The following is an 18,508-nucleotide window of genomic DNA, read 5'->3' as shown; positions in this document are numbered from 1 at the left end:
CAAAAGAACTGTCTGAATGGTTAACTGAAGTTAACTTGGATAAATTATAGTTAAGGAGTTTCACAGATAACGCCTACGTGAGCTGTGCGACTGTTCACCTGAAATCAGCAGGCTATTACTGAAATACACGTGCTATATCATAAACTATGATATAAATAGGGAGGTCCTATTAACATGTTTAGTTTTAAAGGACACCTTCCTGCCTTTAGTCTCCTTCATGAGCAGTATTAGTTTTCTTCTAACATCCAGAAGTCTGCACCATGTGTTTCATAGTTTGTAACAAGCCTTTGACAGGTAAACATAACATGACCGAAAAAGAAAAAAAAAGAAAAAAAAAAAAAAAAAAAAGAGAGAGAGTGTTGACATAAGAAGAGAAAATGCTCTCAACTATGGAGACAGGCAAATGGTTCATTTATGTTTGATGTGTGTTTATTCCTCCCTAAATATCGTCGGTGAAGTTTGCCATGCACGTCAGATTTTCCTGCGCATTTTTATACCTCTGCCAACAGAGAGAGAAAAAAAATCACATTCTAACAGACAGCTGGTGCTTAGAATACAGTTGAATAACTATTAAAAAACAGATGATATTTAGATGATAGTTCAGTCTAACACATGTGCCAGTGAACTATTAAACGTCTGTGAAACTATGCAGTTATGAAACGTAACTTTAACCTCAGCCAAACCGATTTGCTCAGTTGTAAATAAAACAGCGAAGTAAACGTGACCCGACAGACAGAGCCTGAGTGAATGAAGTCCAGCGTTTAACCACTGAGAGCTAAAACTCAGCTGAGGTTTCAAAGCTGTGTGCCGGTGATTGGACATCAGCCGCTGATGAAGCTGCTTCACCTATAAAGTGCTCTGTAAGGAAACAAGCTCCAGCAGCTCTGCGCTCGGGGAAAACACTATATTTACTTATCTTGTGCAGAAAAATGTGCTGACATTGCTTTATATCGAGCACCGGCTGCCCAGTTAAACTGTGACTATCACCAGGTAACGTAGGCGTGTTTCTAGAATTAGCAGCAGGTGTTAAACAGCTGACAGATGAGGAGGAGGATGCATGCAGGTAAACTGAGGGTCTGTTGAGCTGATCGCTGGTTTCGTGAGAAAAATGTCAGCTCGTTCTTTATGTTACATAAGCACAGAGACACAAGACCAGGCGGAAAGAGACGATCGTTCGGTGAAAATGAGAATCTGCGAATGCAACATGTGGAACACGGAGTGGAATATGTAAACAAACCGGTTAACGTAACCCCCTGGGTGCACTCTGCATGCTAATTGTTAGCAGAGCTAGTGAAATCTCTGAAAACATCTGAGCACTTTTGCAAACATGTTCTATGTTGACAACCTGACCAGACATACGGCGCGACATTCGCGGCTAAAACACTGTTAAAAGTGTAGCTGGTGACAGAAAAACGGGGTATTTTAAAACTACACCACCACCATTGCTGCCTGTGATTTGATCTGCATTCTGGGATACCTGGCTGCCCCAAGTCTACACAAGCAATCGATTATCTAGGATCGACCTGTTTTGACTTACTTTGCACGGCAACCAATCAAATGTTAGAGAAGCTGCATGGGCAGCGTTAACCCCGCCCCCTGAGTTTGATGGGTGAGGCTGACAGATTAGTTATTATATAAGTTATTTCATGATGAGAGCCAGGCGCCAGGACTGCCAAAATGAAATAAATAAATATATCATTAAATAATTAATTAAATGTGTCAATAATTAATTAAATGTGTCAATAATTAATTAAAATGTGAAATACATAAATAATTAATTAAATGTGTCAATAATTAATTAATTACATGTGTCATAACTATTTATTTAATTAATTAATTCCAATTTTAATTAATTATTGCCACATTTAATTAATTATTTAATGGTGTATTTAATTAATTCATTATGGCAGTCCTGGCACTCCATACTAAACCAGCCGAGACATATGTTCTCACCAGCATATCCTGGGTTAGAATAGGGTTTGCTTCCAGCTGGACTTGTCCAGCACATCTCACCTAGATGATGCTCAAAAGGTCAGATGCACAAAGGACCTGAATTGGCTCCTTTTGATAAGGAGGAGTAAAGGCTCTAATTTCAGTCCCTTCAGCATGACCAAGCTCTAACCCTACTTCTATAGGAGAGCCAAGACACCCTTCAGAGGAAGCTAATGTCAACTGTTTGTATATGTGATCTCATTTTTTAGTCACTACCCAGAGCTTGTGGTCATAGGTGAGGGTAGGAAAATATATTGCCCAGTAAATCAAAAACTTCTCTTTCATACTCAATGCTCATGCTACAGCAGTAGCATTACTGCATATGTTGCACAAATCCATCTGTCAGTCTCCTTCATCATTTTTCCCTCTTTAATGAATAAGACTCTGAGACAAACTGATGTACTTGGGGCAATAATTCAGCCCCACCCCAGGGTAGAACTTTTCCCAGATGAAAACAAAGGATTCAGACTTGGAGTTGCTAAATCTTATCTCAGGCAATTTATACAAATAACTGCATGATGACGCCAACAGAAGCAGCTCACCTCTCCACCCAAAAGTCCAAGAAATGCATGATATGATTACAGAATCAATCATTAGCCTGCAACCAAGTGTGTCCTAGTGCCAAATGCACTTATGAAAACTCTCATGCTTATTATAGATAACCTGTGAACAACAAAGAAGTCCAGTTACAGCGCGCCGCTCAGGTTTAGGTCAGGTAGGATGTGTCTGTGAAGGTTCTCAGTCATCCAGGTCATCGTAGTCTAAGGAGCTTGGAAAGAAAAGCGTCTGGACTTCTTTAAGTTGCTTGAAGACGTTTCACCTCTCATCCGAGAAGCTTCTTCAGTTCTAAGGTCAAATGGCGGAGAGTCCCAGATTTAAACCCAGTGGGAGTTTCCCCCCAAAGAGGGACAAAGGACCCCCTGATGATCCTCTACCTAATCACATGAGCCAAGGTGTGAAAACGGGTGTGGGTCACAATCAGCCAGGGTTTTGGGTGAGCTCATTGTGAAACCTGGCCCCACCCTATCATGTGATTTCGCAATCACATGGTAGGGTGGGGCATGGTTTCACAATGAGCTCATCCTTTAAGTTCAAGCAACTTAAAGAAGTCCAGATGCTTTTCTTTCCGAGCTCCTTAGACGTCAGGTAGGATGTTGCTCCCGATCACACTCCACCAGCCTTCACTGTCATTGCTCACATGAATGCTGAGGTCCCCAAGGACAACAAATCAGTCCCGAGGTGGGGGACATTCCAGCTATCAGCCAGGCACTCCCAGAAGGCTGTGTACTCTGAGCTGATGCTTGGGGCACAGGGAAAAACAACAGTGAGGACCTGTTCTCTTACCCCAAGGTGCATGGAAACATCCATCTGAGGAAACTACCAGCAAAGAGAAGTATACCTACCCTAGTTCACTACTTCTTACTGAATGCAACTCCAAAGTGGAATAAAGATTAGCCCGTCTCCAGGATACTGCATCCAGAATTGAGCTGTGTGTTGAGCTGAGCCGAAATATATCTAGCTGGTATTGCTCAGTGTCACATATTTGTTTGTATGTTAATTCAATTCACTTTTATTTATATACTGCTAACAACAATCGTGTCAACACACTTTATATAGTGAGACCCTTCATTATGTAAGAGAGAACCGCAATGTTCCAACCCCTCACAACCCTGAATTGGATAAGCAGAGGAGATTGGATGGATGGAATGAAACAAGGAAGGAAGGAAACCATAAGTAAACAAAGTGCTCTTTTGGGATATCATGGAGCCTTGATCATATATTTTGGAGAAGGTCGTGACTTATTTTTTGAAAAATGTGAATAGATTTTCCTGTGTGCCAATTAAAATGATCATTTTCTCAGTTCTCTGTTGCCAAAACTTGGATTAACTGTGAAATAAAAACAATATTCTGATTGCCGAGGGTTAGAATTAGAGTTGGGATTATCACTGATAATGACTTTGACTTCTGAAGGTGAATATATGAATTAGGCCTGATCATTCAGGACTTTGTGTGTGAAAACACACAAAGTTTTTCTTGATCGCTTTGGCACAGTTGTGACAGCAGAAAAGTAATTCTTACTACTGTTAATACAGTTCTCAAATCAGAAACACATTTCACCAATACAAACTGCTAGTATTTCAATGCAAGATATGAATCTTGAATCTCACATCTCATCAAAAGAGATCAAATTTCAGTCAAATTACTTCTGTCTGTCTATCTGCAACATAGAAAAATCAAAAGCCTTTATGTTCCACGCTTCTAATGTGTGCTTATGTAAAACAGTCAGAACCTTTCCCTCTGCTTTTCAGCCATGTAGTGAGAACAGCACCCGGGAGAGGAGTGCTTACCCGCTCCGACAGCCAGGAGAAAAGAAGGAGTGTCCACCGACTAAAGAGACAGAGCCATGCAAACTCAACAGGAACTGCTTTCACTACACCTACAACATCACTGGTCAGCATTAACCTGTTCAGATTTGTTTCCAAAGAAGTTGGGATATTATGTATGTTAATAAAGACAATGAATGCAAATCAATTAAATTCTGTACTTAAAGCAGGGGTCTCAAACTCCAGGCCTCGAGGGCCGGTGTCCTGCAGGTTTTAGATGTGTCCTTGATCCAACACAGCTGATTTAAATGTCTAAATTACCTCCTCAACATGTCCGGAAGTTCTCCAGAGGCCTGGTAATGAACTAATCACTTGATCCAGGGTGATATCTAAACCTGCAGGACACCAGCCCTCGAGGCCTGGAGTTCAAGACCCCTGATTTAAAGACACAGCGTAGTGCAGTGTTTAGCACTGCAAATTCAAAGCAAGCACATCCTGGGTTTAAGCTGTTCAGTGCCCTTCTGTGTAAAGTTACCGTTTCACTTTGTGCCTGCGTGAGCTTTTTCCATGTACTGTATGTTTAAATCCTCATAGGTGTCAATGTGAGCATGAATGATTGTCTTTTTGTGTTGGCTTTGCAAAAGACTTGCGATCTTTCACTGAGTGTACATCCAGCATGCACGGATTAATTAAAGGAAGGAAAACAGAATGTCGGTTGTTTAAACTGAAACTTTGGCCCAGTCATTAAAAAGTATTTTATGGGTCAGAAATAAACAACTTGGGGTTAGTACCTTGCCCAGGCATACAGACTGAAGCAGCCAGAGATTGAACCACCAACCTTCAGACTGTAGATGACCTACTCTCCTACCTCCTGAGCTACAGCCACCCCTGTTATGCTGACCTTTTACTGTGTCTCTTCAGAATGGAGTACCTGTCAGCTCAGTGACAAAGCAGTGTGTGGAAATGGATTCAAAACCCGCATGCTGGACTGTGTGCGTAGTGATGGTAAATCTGTAGACCTCATGTTCTGCAAAGAGGTGAGATGTTTGGTACTGCTTGCCTTTTAAACCTTTGTAAATGGTTCTGTTTGAGTTCATGAAATACTAATGATATTTCTTTGCAGCTTGGTCTGGAGAGAAAGTGGCAAATGAATGCATCCTGTGTTGTGGAGTGTCCTGTTAATTGCCAGCTGTCTGACTGGTCACCATGGTCTGGCTGTAGTCACACATGTGGACTGGCAGGTAAACAAATCCAGGGAAGAATTGGAATTAACCAGTTACATTTTTTGCAGTAGTGTATTGCTAGTATGTGCTAATGTTTGAGTCCAACAGTCTCTAATCATATATGTTTCCTTTTAAGTTTTCTGTACTTTATCTGCACTGCACTGTGTTATTTTACAGATAGAAACTGTTCACAGCTCAGCTGCTCTAACAGGATTGATAAACACTGGAATAAAAGTGTTTATCAACACATGAAGTAGAATTACAAACCTCTACTTCATGTAGATTGTCCAAATGCTTTACAAATGTTCTCTTAGCTTGGAGTTGCTGGTTATAGTGCAGGAGACTTCCCCACCTGGTGACTCCACTGTCCTACTTCATCACATGACAGTGAGACCTGGAGTGGTGTAATTGGGAGGAACGGCCTGCCTCGAGTGGTTCAGATTACTGGATTTTTGTGCAGTTTGTGACAGAGGAATGTTCATGTGCACATGGCACTAGTACGCCCTGGGTAAATGATTGATTCTGGAAATATTTTTTTGAGAGTTTTTGAGAAGCTAAGCATTTAACAGATCAGCATCTAGTAGTTAGTTAGATCAAAAGGCAGGGTAGGATGGTGGACAGGCCTCGCACACTCAAACATATAGGAAGGATACACTGGGAACATCTGGCAGAGGCCACCTCCATCAGAACTTTGACAGCATTCAGAGAGAAACTGGGAATACTGACTCCAAATGTACCATGTTCCTCACCTACATTGTTGAGATGGCTTCACAAAGGAGCAGCTACAATTGTTTTGTTGATAATCCCCAAACAACATGGTGGACATCATAGATGAAGGGAGCTGACAAGCTAAAGGAGGGGTTCTGTCAGGCTTGCGTAGCTTGGAGGACTCCGGAGGTGGCAGACAGGTACTGGCAGGCCAAATGGAGTGTGGCTCTGGTAGTAGCTGAAACAAGGAGTTCAGTGAGGCCATGTTGCAATTGCTTCCTTTTTCTATTCTACTTGAGCACTCGAAGCACTTTGTACTGATTCACCCATTCACTTTTTTCTACACCTAATTCCTTTCTATCGGACATTCACACATTCTCACTCCGATAAGTGCCTCAGAGAGCAACTTGGAATTCGGTATCTTTCCCAAGAATGCTTTGCCATTTGGACTGGAACCACCAACCTTCCGATTAGTAGATGACCTGCTCTACTTCCTGAGCTACCTCCTAAATTCTGGAAAATTATGATGTGACTCAGGAAGGAAAAGCAATGTTTTCTCACACAGAGTGTGGTGTAGGGGGAGTGTTGCTGATGTCAACTGAGCATATAGTTGGTCAATGAAAGGAACACTTTTCATCCATCCTGCTGGCATGTCTTCCATAATGGAAGCAGAGTCTGGGACGAGGGAGATTCAGATGACTGAATTTTTGAAGTAGTTAAACAGCTCCTTGGTGGCAAAATGTGCCCCTTGTGTGGATGAGATTCATCCTGTGTACCCTAAGGCTGTGAATGTCATAGGGCCGGTTTGATTGACATGCCTCTGTAATATTGCGTGGAGATCTACTGTAGGGTTGTGCCTCTAAATTGGTAGACTGGGGTATTGATTCCCATCTTAAAGAAGGCTTGCTGGAAGTTGTGCTATGGGAAAGTCACACTGTTCAGCATCCCTATGTCTATGTCAGGGTACTGACGAGGAAAGTCCATTAATTGAACCTCTGATTCAGGTGGAACAATGCAGTTTTCTTCCTTGTCATAGTTATCGGAAAGAAACAGTTGGAGTGATGACTGTTAAGTTGCCGCCGCATCTAAGAGGCTAACTATGTCAGATGTCTCAAGGCTGCATTGTAGGTGGCTGACAAATGGTGTCGTAAGCCACCATCTCTGTTCAATGATGGTCATTCACAGTGGACACAGATGGCCACAGAAACAGAAATAAGGATTACTGAACTAACACAACCTGAAGCAGAGTCAAATCTGGATGAAGGTTTCAGGTACGCTCTCCAGTGCAATAATTTCTCCATCCAATCTCATCCATGACCCTGAAACACTGGGTAAAAATGCCTCTAAGGCTGGAGGGAAATAGTATTATAATGCACACATGGAAAGAAAGCTCTTAAAACGTGTGGTTGTCCCAACTAGGCCTTCATCAAATAAATGCAGATAGATAGAAAAGGTCAGACACCAACTTGGGAGAAACAGAATGGCAAACGGAAGAACATAGTCATTCAACTCAGGTTTGTTAGAGAAACCCCAGAGAATTTTATCCAAGCATGACATCACAGTGCACTTCAGATCCAGCCCCACTCTGAGACAATTTCTGGTTCATCCCAAGGACAAAAACTCGCAAACAGAAGTTAAGCTGTGCAGTGGTGTGAGTAGTGCTCAGATCCCTACATTGGAGAAACCAAACAGCTGCTCCACAAACATGTGAAACAACATGGAAGAGCAATCCAGACAGGACAAGACTCTACACCTGAATCATGCCAATGTTCACATTTTGGAATTTAGGACAGATGGTTTGAGTGAAGAGTAAAAAAAACCATGTGAATGACCGTCTTTAAACACAGAGGTGGTGGCTTATGATACTGTAAGCTGCCTTCAATGCACTTTGCAACAGGTAACTTCAATAGGCCACATAATAGGGTGAGGTATGGTCTCACAGTGGTTTCATGGTGGTGGTAGTAACATGTTCCTTTTTTTCACACCTGTGATGATTCACAATGATTAATAGGGGGTCAATGACCTTCTTAATGGACAACCCCACTAGGATTTAAATACCCAGGACTCTCCAGCTTTTGATTTTAGACCTTAAGAAGCCTCTTGGATGAGAGGTGAAACAGTCCAGTTGCCTCCTTTAAAGTCCTTTTAATGCACAGTGAATCTGGTAGAATGGACTCTTGGCGTTCTCTCCCCATATTCCCAGTTGAAAAAGAGGTGCAATTTCAATAGTATGTCTCAGAAATTCTGTCGTAATGTGTAAAATTCCTTAAAAAAATATTTATTTACTTTTTACTGAAAATTTACCCTGAAATTTCTATAGTAGATAGAAATAAAACAGGATTTTTTTCTGTTATTTAATTCTTTATCTCTTATTTCATTTGTTTGGTATAGTTTAAATGCCATGGTCCTGGGGTTTGACCATGTGTTTGGAGTTTGTTTGGGTTTGTGTTTAGCATTGTTTGGCCTTGTTCACTCTTTTAAGGATCTTATTCTGATGTTCAGTTTTGCGAGGCCTTGGTGCTAGTTCTTAGTTCGGAGCTTTGTTCCATTTTGTGTCCTGTTTGTCTTGGTCTTGCATCTCTGTGTCCTCCCCAGCATCCCCAGCAGTGAGTCAGTTATGTCTGTTTATGAATGTCAAGTTTGCTCTCTGTCTCTCACCCTCTCTCTGTCCATCGCGCTCTTTCTTGCCTGTGTCTCAGTGTTAGTGACGTGGTGGCGCCAGTGTCCAGCAGCCTCGCCTCTGTCAGTGCGCCCCAGGGCGGCTGTGGCTACAATGTAGCTGCCATCACCAGTGCGTGAATGGGTGGATGACTGGGTGTGTAAAGCGCTTTGGGGTCCTTAGGGACTAGTAAAGCGCTATACAAATACAGGCCATTTACCATTTCCTGTTTTGCAGTGATAGTAACTTGTCTTGTGTGTGCCATGTTTAGTTTTGCTTCCCCTGTCTTGTTAGTTAGATTATGTCCAGCCATGTTCCCCAGGTGTTTCTTCTCTGCCCCAGTTCCCTCTTGTGTATAAATTGTCTGTGTCTCCCTCCGTCCGGTGTCTTGATCTCCCTCATCCCTCTGGCTGTCTGTTCTGTCAGTATAATACCAATTGCCTTCCTAGTGAAGTTAAATAAATCTGTAAATTCCTCAAAAAAGCTGCCTTTGAGTTTGGTCCTGCCCGAGAGTGCTACACTTTGGGTCCTGTCCTTCCTTGCCTCACACAGCATTACATGACATTAAATAGCAAAGGAAGAGGTCTTTATCAGTAGAAACAGCTGTAAACTTATGAAAACACAGCTAAAAGTTAAACGTCTATGCCCTCTAAAGCTTTCCAGTGGGGCAGAGTCTTTGCCAGGCTGATTCTGGCCCCCGAGCCTTATATTTAAGACCCCTGACTTAAACCATATACTTCAGGCCTTGTATCTATTGTTATTTACTTAGTACTGACTAAAGAACAACTGAAAATCAGGTTCAGTTTGAAACCACTAACTGAAAATGAATGCACAGGTACCAGGCACAGTACCAAAAACACGTTGATACTATATTGCATTTGAGCCTTCATGCCTGATAGATGGCTATGACCTTCAAAAGTAGTGCAGGCCTTCTGTTTACATCAAACAAATAAATAAGAAAAGTCTTTGTAATAAAACAGTGATATCACAATCATGAGGGACCAGGGTTTAGACACTGTAGAACATCAAAAATAAAGTTAAACTGGAACTGAAGACAAACAGTCTACATTTGTTTTTAGTGTGAGGCTGTCATCATGAAAATATACACAATACTGTCTTTATGTTTCGAGTAATTAATGTTATCCTATTCTTTTTTACCCAACCATTAATAGTTGAATTGATTCATTTATCTGCTTTTTGGCAGGCAAACTGTGGAGGAGACGGACAGTGATCCAAGCTCCGCAGGGTGATGGGAGGCCATGTCCATCCCAAATGGAACAGTGGAAGCCCTGCCTGGTGAAGCCCTGCTACAGGTGGAGATACAGCGCCTGGTCTGAGTGCAAATCTGAGGTCAATTAGCCTTCCTCTTCTTCTTCAACATATTTACCAGAATAGTGAAACACTGTATTTAATTTTCACTAGTCACTAAATTCACTAGCGTGAAAAATATTATATAAAACCATTAAAGTCATATTAAACCATCCTGACATACTCACCTGGATGAGGAGGGATAGTCCAAAATGGAGGTGCCTCACAAGATGCTGTCATGACACCTTGTGAGACTTTCCAGAGGACTGACTTTGACCAACATTGTTGTGACGTTTGCCATTTCACTATTTAGTAAACCCTAAAAGACATGCTGTGACTCTTCCACAGCATGTCTTTATCCTGTCTTCCTTCTCTCACCATAACTGGTCGCAGCAGATGGCCCCGCCCCTCCCTGAGCCTGGTTCTGCTGGAGGTTTCTTCCTGTTAAAAGAGAGTTTTTCCTTCCCACTGTCGCCATGGTCTACCTTACAATATGAAGCGCCTTGAGGCGACTGTTGTTGTGATTTGGTGCTGTATAAATAAAAGTGAATTGAATTGAAAATTTATACTTAGTATTCATAAGAACTTTATAAATGAAAAATGGGACAATTAGCATGACAAATGTCTTGGCTAATTATTATTATTATTATTATTATTATTATTATTATTATTATTATTATTATTATATGCCTCTCCTTTTAAATTGCCATGTTAACCTGAAGGATATCATTATTATTATTATTGTTATTATTGTTATAATAGTTTAATATTTAACTCATTTCAAACAGCAGGTGACCAGTAGTACCAGTACCAGTAGTTTGTTACCATATTTAGAATTTTTTTTTAAACTTACCAAGGACTAACACAAATGGTTTAAAATCATTTGAAGGCCTAGTAGCTGAATGTGATTAAAGCTACCAGCTAGCTGACTGGACTACAGAAGTTAAATGTAGATTGAATTGTATCCATATTTAGTGTAATTCTGTTTGCTTTTCCATTAGGGAGCGAGGTGTGGAGAAGGTCTGAGATTCAGGAATGTGTCGTGCTTTGTGTCAGACGGTTCAGGTCGACAGGATGGTAGTGCGGTGGACGATGAACTGTGTGGAGATCTGGAGCCCTCAGTAGAAGGAAACACACAAATAGTTCTGCAGGAACCCTGTACTGTACCCTGTCCAGGTAGGTTGTTGTTGAATCCACCAGCCTCTTTGTTAATAAAGAGCAGTCACTTGCTGAGGTAACAGTAACTTGTCTGTTACTATTGGACCCAAACCCAAGACTATTCACACAAGTATTACAATTAATGTGCTTCACTATTAAATACACTGACTAAATTGTTGATATTGAAAGAAATTCTGCTGTGCTGGTTTTAAATATTTCATCATCTGATGGATTCTGACTTTTGTATGTAAATAAGGAGCCTTGCTTACACACAATAGTTAATCACAGAATTCCACAGGGTTCTGTGCTAGGACGTTTTCACATTATACATCACCCCCAGATAATGTCATATCCAGTTAAATTCCTCTGTACATAGTTTGGATAGTTTTGACCTTCAGCTCTATCTTGACGTTGTCATTCAGGATATGACTTTAAATTAGCATATATATAAATACTATAACAGGAATCATTGTCTCAGAATGATGGTAAAAAATGTCCATTTGTTACTTCTTGGGAGGATGACTTCAATTATTTATCAGAATGTTCTAAAAGCCTTTATTTGAGCTCTCTTTTCCTGTCAGTTCTAGTGCTGTTACTTAATGCTAATCATTGAATCTTTCTCTGCCACGAGCCGCAGAGTTTAGTGCAAAGTAAGAGATGATGTTCAGCTGCGGGTGATTTACCAACATAGATCCCTTGAAGGACTAAAATGAACCAGAAATGCCTGATTGACAAGTTTATTTTTACAGTGGGTAAATGTCTCAATTTTCTAGCATCTGCTCTTTAATCTCTGCAACGTGTCATGGTCTGTGTGCGGGCAGGCAGAAAAGAACCCAATCGCAGACTCCAAGACCCAAAGACAAAAGCTGAACTTAAACAGCTTTATTGCTGTGCACAAACTGAACTGAACTGGGAATACAAAAACTAAACTAGTAGGCAGGCAGACGGAACACACAGCGAGGGAGGATGGTGAGCAGACGTTAACGATGCGACACTGACACAGAAACACAGGCCTTAAATACACACTGGGATAACAAGGGCATGAGACACAGAAGGAGAGCACAGCTGGGACTAATCAAAGCTGACTAGACAAGGGGAAGCAAAACCAGACACACTAAACACAGGACAGAGACTATCAAAGTAAAACAGGAAAAACAACAACAGGTATGCGGAGACACGAGCTTGACACAAGACCTCAGACATTGCAAGAGGGAGGGAACACACGGGCAGACAGAGGAAGCACAGAACCAAAACCCAAAGAACTTAAAAAGTCTAAACCCAAATACATCATCAGAATAAACCAGAGCATAGTATGATAATAATGATAAACACAAAACGCTGGGTCAAATGACCCAGGACCCTGACACAATGCCTCCTCGACACACGATGACTTCCACTATATCAAGCAGGAAAAATGAGACCAGCTGTTTTGATTTCTTTAGTAAATCAGTTTGCAAACTTGATTTAAAGATTCTCCTGGAAGGAACCCCCAGAAATAGGTATAAATATTTAATAACCACTGTATAGTGCCTTTCTAAACATTATGGATGGCTACCATAATGCTCATTTTAAAGAATGTATAATGTGTAAGATTTGTGTGCCATTTCATTCACGTTTTATTTTCCTTTAACTAGCTTAATATTACATTTTAACAGCACATGATATAATCTCCCAAAGCCATGAATAGGCTGTGGATATGCACTTAACACTTAAAATTTAACACTTAAAACTTTAATTATGGATTCTGGATGCCTGGACACTGTGTTTATCACTAACTTAGTTTGTACATCATACAGTGATGTTGCATTTTGGTTTGCTGATTAACTGATTTCTGTTCTGTAGGAGAGTGCTACTTGACAGACTGGACTGTTTGGAGTTCATGCCAGCTAAGCTGCATAAATGGAGCTGACCTGGGCTTCGGTTCAGTCCAAGTTCGATCCAGAGCCGTGGTGGCCCAGGATCCAGAGAACCTGCTGCAGTGTCCAGAACAAGAGCTTGAAGCACGACCGTGTACAGGTCACAATAGTCCCGGTCAAAGGATGTTTTTTAATGTGAACTGCAATTAATTCAGACATTTAAGCACTGATATAGTTTTGTCCCTTTTCCTGTTTTTTTCTTACACTAAGAAATGTAAGTGTAAGCTACACAAAAAATAAAAGTGGTGAAAAGGACCGACAATATTCATATAATTTATATAATTTAATTTTAAATAAAAAAAACATTTTTTTAAACAAAAACATCTGATTATATCCTTTCTGTAGACGGTGAATGTTTTGATTACAAGTGGAAATCTGGACCGTGGAGAGGCTCGTCTCGGCACGTCTGGTGTGAGCGTTCAGATGGTCTCAATGTCACAGGTAATAAGAACGTGTTTACTGAGTGAACAAATGAACTAAATGAGCTACAGTCTCCCTGTCAGTTCTTTTTTCTTTTCCCAATTCAGTGCCTGTTCTTTAAAACCCTCGATTTACTGAATGCTCAAATTGCCATTGTAGACCAGTTTACAGCCTGATCTCAGACAGAGCAGATGTAAATGTGAGTGTGTGCATGAGTTGCCGCAATAAATCTTTGACATGGGGATTTGCTCTGTGATTAGCAGGGTGACAATGTGCATAAGCTTTCCTAAAACAGTCTTCCCCACAAGCATTACTGGAAAGAGAATTTGAGATCCAGATAACAGATGTGTTTCAATCCCCAGCAGTGCCACAGTGATGATTGAAGCCTGCTGTCCATCACCATCAGCACTTTGCATCCACTTCTTTTCCAAATAGCCAATTCATTCATATTTTTGTATACATGAAGAAATATCAGTAGATCTGATGCTCCAGATGCTGTGCTGGCCCTTGCATGTGTGATTGGCACAATGCACATTGTTATTCCCTTTTCATAGATTTTTGCTTGTAAGCAGTGGCATTCCTTTCATGAATATTAATATTGATTTCTCCTCCAGAGCCCACAACCTAATAAATATTCAGTAGCCTTGCTGGATCCCCATGCTTTTGCAGACTTGCATTTTTTCTGTCAGTGTCACTTGCACACTGTCTACATCATTCCCATTACTTTATTCTAAGCATCATTAGACCATTGCTGACAGCTGTGTCCGCAAGCCTCCCCAGGCACTGCCTTTGAACCCACTGGACTACACCCCTCCCCTGCAGCTGAGCCGCAAAGCCACATTCCATTGGCACACAGCCCCATTACCCAACTCATGGCCTACTCACGGGCATTTTAACATAACATTCAGGGGTGGCTGTAGCTGTAGCTCAGGTGGTAGAGCAGGCTACCTATTAAATGGGAAGCAGATCAGGATTGGTGGTTCAATCCTCATCTGCTCCAGTCTGTATGCCAAATATCCTTAGGCAAGATACCCACCCCAAGATGCTCTCGGTGCATCCATCAGAATATGACTGTGTGTGAATGTAAGATAGAAGCCCTTACATAGAAAGACCACTGAGAAAAGTGCTTGTGTGAATGGGTGAATAAGACAAGTAGTGCAAAATGTTTTGAGTGCTCAGTGTAGAAAAGTACTATGTAAGAATCAGTCCATTCAACGGCTGCTGTTTTGTCTATCTGGGGTGCACCTGCCTGCCTCCCAGTTGGTACCCCATATACTGTACCTCCCTTCATCTGACCACACACTTCCCGCTGCATATGCTCTGCCCAGTTGTCACTGTGGATGATAACATTATACAGATAGGTGGCAGCCTGTGTAGTGTGCAGCCACAGCACCTGCTGGAAAGTGGCCGAAGCACCAGCAAGCTGAAAGGAAGGATGACCAGTTGGTACAACCCATACGGAGTGGAAAAGGCCGTTTTCTCCTTGTACTCTGGAGAAAAGGGAATCTGCCAGTAACCTTTGGTCAAATCCATCAAAAATCCATAGACCCATCTTTCTTCAGCCAATTCCCTCTGAACTCTTTACGTTTTGTGTTCAGGTAACCCGTAGAGCTGTGAAACCAGCACCACCCCAGGGTTAGTCTCAAAGTGGTGTTCTATGAGAGCGGTGCAGCTGGGCAGGGGAGACAACAGACACACAACATCTGCTCTCTGGGCCAATGTTAGAAGGTGGTCACAAGGAGAGAGGTGGGAATGGTTGAAGTTGGCACCTCCGACCCCAACTCATCTCTATCCTTTACCAATCTAACAGGAGAAATGGATTCTCCCTCTCTCCATGCTTTAAGGAGGTGGTTAATTTGTGTGACCCCTGTACGACCACAACACTTCATAGTCAACACGCCCCACTTGCCACTGAGGTCCAGGACATACTGAATTACTGAATATGGAGGGTGCTGGGAGGCCACCTCGCTGCAGCTTCCCAGAGCCTCTGAGTATAGTCAAAGGGGCGATCACACGCTTTCATCTGGCTCTCCAAGGAACTGGCAGCGGTGATCTTTAGAGGACAGGCCCAGATGATCCAAAATCACAGACGTGCTTAAACTTGCCTTGCGATGCTGGGAGCAGCTACAGAGCCCACTCTTCCACTGGCACACTTGGCTGCAGCTCCGAAGATATCCACAACGGATCATGCCACAGGTGTGACAAATCACTTCAGGAATTTGGTCAACACTGTGACAGGATTTGTGCTGCTGGGAAACCCGACACAACCTGAGAGGTTCTTGGTTTATTGCAAATAACTTATACTTGACAAGGAAGGTGGAAGGCTATGAAAATAACGCAAGAGACTATACAAAGTAAACCCTAAGTAGATTACAAAGACAAATAAACAGAAACTCAAATGAAGAACTAAGGCTCAAGATATTAAAAAAAGATATATAACTCAGTATAAACAATAAGCAAAAAAAGAACCAAACAGAACATCAAACCTCTGGTTTGACCTTTTGAACTTTACTCCACAGGTGGATGCCTTACAACAGCCAAACCAAAGGCAGACCGATCGTGTAACCCACCATGCACCAAGCCACAGTCCCTGTGCACAGAGGTGAGTATATGATGAAGTCAGTTCATTCATTTTTCTTACATCTGTGGTCAGATCCAATCTTCAGCTTCCACTGTGCCACTGAGTAACTGTCCAGGTGGATTTGAGACCTATCTAATAGAGCTATTTTAGCTCTATTGCCAGGCTCTACATTCGTGTGAACAGCTCATTAAACCCTTCATGCTAGAAAATAAAACTTCCACCTGCTTTTTGAATATAAGATTCAAATCATACATCATTTGAAAAATGAAATGCTTATGCTTACAAATATTAAATTCAGTGTAGATGACAATCATTACAGCATGAGCAGTTTCTCATTCTGATATAGTTGCAGACAAGCAGAAAACTACCCTGCTGTTTGCTTCATAGTTGTATTATATTAGAACACATCATTATTGCTTCTTACTTCTACAAGTAAGCCTGCAATCCAAGAGCAAAGCTCTCTATTGGGATGATATGAGGTCTTTAAGATAAGATGTTTATGATTATTAAGGACCTTGAATATGAAGAATTAAATTTGATTCTGGGTTTAACAGGGAGAACTGAAGAGAATCCAATTTGGGGGAAATAAGGACTCTCTCTATATTACCTGTCAGTACTCTTGCTGCAGCAACTCAAAGCTTTTCAGGCAGCTTTTAGAACAACATGATAATAATCAATTGCAGTAGCCCAGCCCAGAAGTAATAAATGACTGAAGTAGTTTTTCACCATCACTCTGAGACAGGAGGTTTCTTATTTTCGAGCTATTGAGACATTTGATAAGAGAAGCTGTTAACAAATTGTGAAACTTGCAATGGCATCATGATATGTGACTAAACCTTACATGACTTGGACTTTTGAGTTGTGAATGGCTGCTGTTTTATTTCTGTTTTTTTAAACCTTTAGAAATGTGATTGTTTGAGGTTATTCATGTTATTCAGTAGTTCAGGTCAGTAGGTCATGTTTCTACAGTACATCTTATTAATTACTCATGCAGGGAGCATTTTTATCCCAAAGGAAGAGATTCTTATTTACCAGATGTCCATGTGATTGGTTTCGAAAACGTTTGTCATGCTTAGCTCTTGATGGCAGGCTATTGGCTTTGAGACTAAAGGGTGGGCCATTTATATGGATACAGCGTAATAACATGGGAATGGTTGGTGATATTAAAGTCCTATTTGTGGCACATTAGTATATGTGAGGGGGCAAACTCCTCAAGATGGGTGGTGACCATGGTGGCCATTTAGAAGGCGGCCATCTTGGATACAACTTTTGTTTTTTCAATAGGAAGAGGGCCATGTGACACATCAAACTTATTGGTAATGTCACAAGAAAAACAATGGTGTGCTTGGTTTCAACGTAACTTTATTCTGTCATGAGTTATTTACAAGTTTCTCACCACTTATAAAATGTGTTCAATGTGCTGCCCATTGTGTTGGATTGTCAATGCAACCCTCTTCTCCCACTCTTCACACACTGATAGCAACACTGCAGGAGAAATGCCAGCACAGGCATCCAGTATCCGTAGTTTCAGGTGCTGCACATCTCGTATCTTCACACCATAGACAGGTGCCTTGAGATGACCCCAAACATAAAAGTCTAAGGGGGTTAGATCGGGAGACCTTGGGGGCCATTCAACTGGCCCACGACGACCAATCCATTTTCCAGGAAACTGTTCATCTAGGAATGCTCGGACCTGGCACCCATAATGTGGTGGTGCACCATCTTGCTGGAAACACTCAGGGAACGTGCCAGCTTCAGTGCATAAAGAGGGAAACACATCATCATGTAGCAATTTCAAATATCCAGTGGCCTTGAGGTTTCCATTGATGAAGAATGGACCCACTATCGTTGTACCCCATATACCACACCAAACCATCACTTTTGTTGTTCCAACAGTCTTGGAGGGATCCATCCAATGTGGGTTAGTGTCAGACAAATAGCGGTGGTTTTGTTTGTTAACTTCACCATTCACATAAAAGTTTGCCTCATCACTGAACAAAATCTTCTGCGTGAACTGAGGGTCCTGTTCCAATTTTTGTTTTGCCCATTCTGCAAATTCTGTGCGCCGATCTGGGTCATCCTCGTTGAGATGCTGCAGTAGCTGGAGTTTGTAAGGGTGCCATTTGTGAGTAGCTAATATCCGCCGAAGGGATGTTCGACTAATGCCACTCTCCAGTGCTACGCTGTGGGCTCTTGCTGAATGAAGCTAGGACAGCCAC

The 18,508-nt window shown here is 41.6% G+C and overlaps 1 protein-coding gene across 2 annotated transcripts in view; it reads left to right on the top strand.

Moving 5' to 3' along the window:
• The window catches only part of thsd7aa (thrombospondin, type I, domain containing 7Aa), a 178,677-nt gene that overhangs the window by 146,886 nt on the left and 13,283 nt on the right, over window positions 1-18,508 (top strand). For both annotated transcript variants that reach the window (XR_005691678.1, XM_040002628.1), the window contains exons 18-25: window positions 4,302-4,443; window positions 5,238-5,353; window positions 5,440-5,557; window positions 10,111-10,256; window positions 11,216-11,390; window positions 13,215-13,388; window positions 13,634-13,729; window positions 16,228-16,310. Coding sequence is in view for 1 of the 2 variants with exons in the window: in XM_040002628.1 (XP_039858562.1) it covers window positions 4,302-4,443; window positions 5,238-5,353; window positions 5,440-5,557; window positions 10,111-10,256; window positions 11,216-11,390; window positions 13,215-13,388; window positions 13,634-13,729; window positions 16,228-16,310 (1,050 nt within the window). In the remaining variant the exon portion in view is untranslated. The remainder of the gene's footprint in view (window positions 1-4,301; window positions 4,444-5,237; window positions 5,354-5,439; window positions 5,558-10,110; window positions 10,257-11,215; window positions 11,391-13,214; window positions 13,389-13,633; window positions 13,730-16,227; window positions 16,311-18,508) is intronic.

The sequence above is a fragment of the Simochromis diagramma genome, unplaced genomic scaffold, assembly GCF_900408965.1.
Source record: "Simochromis diagramma unplaced genomic scaffold, fSimDia1.1 OVJJ01000449.1, whole genome shotgun sequence".
Taxonomy (NCBI): domain Eukaryota; kingdom Metazoa; phylum Chordata; class Actinopteri; order Cichliformes; family Cichlidae; genus Simochromis; species Simochromis diagramma.
Note: the sequence above shows the minus strand (reverse complement) of the source record. Positions and strands in the feature narration are given on the sequence as shown.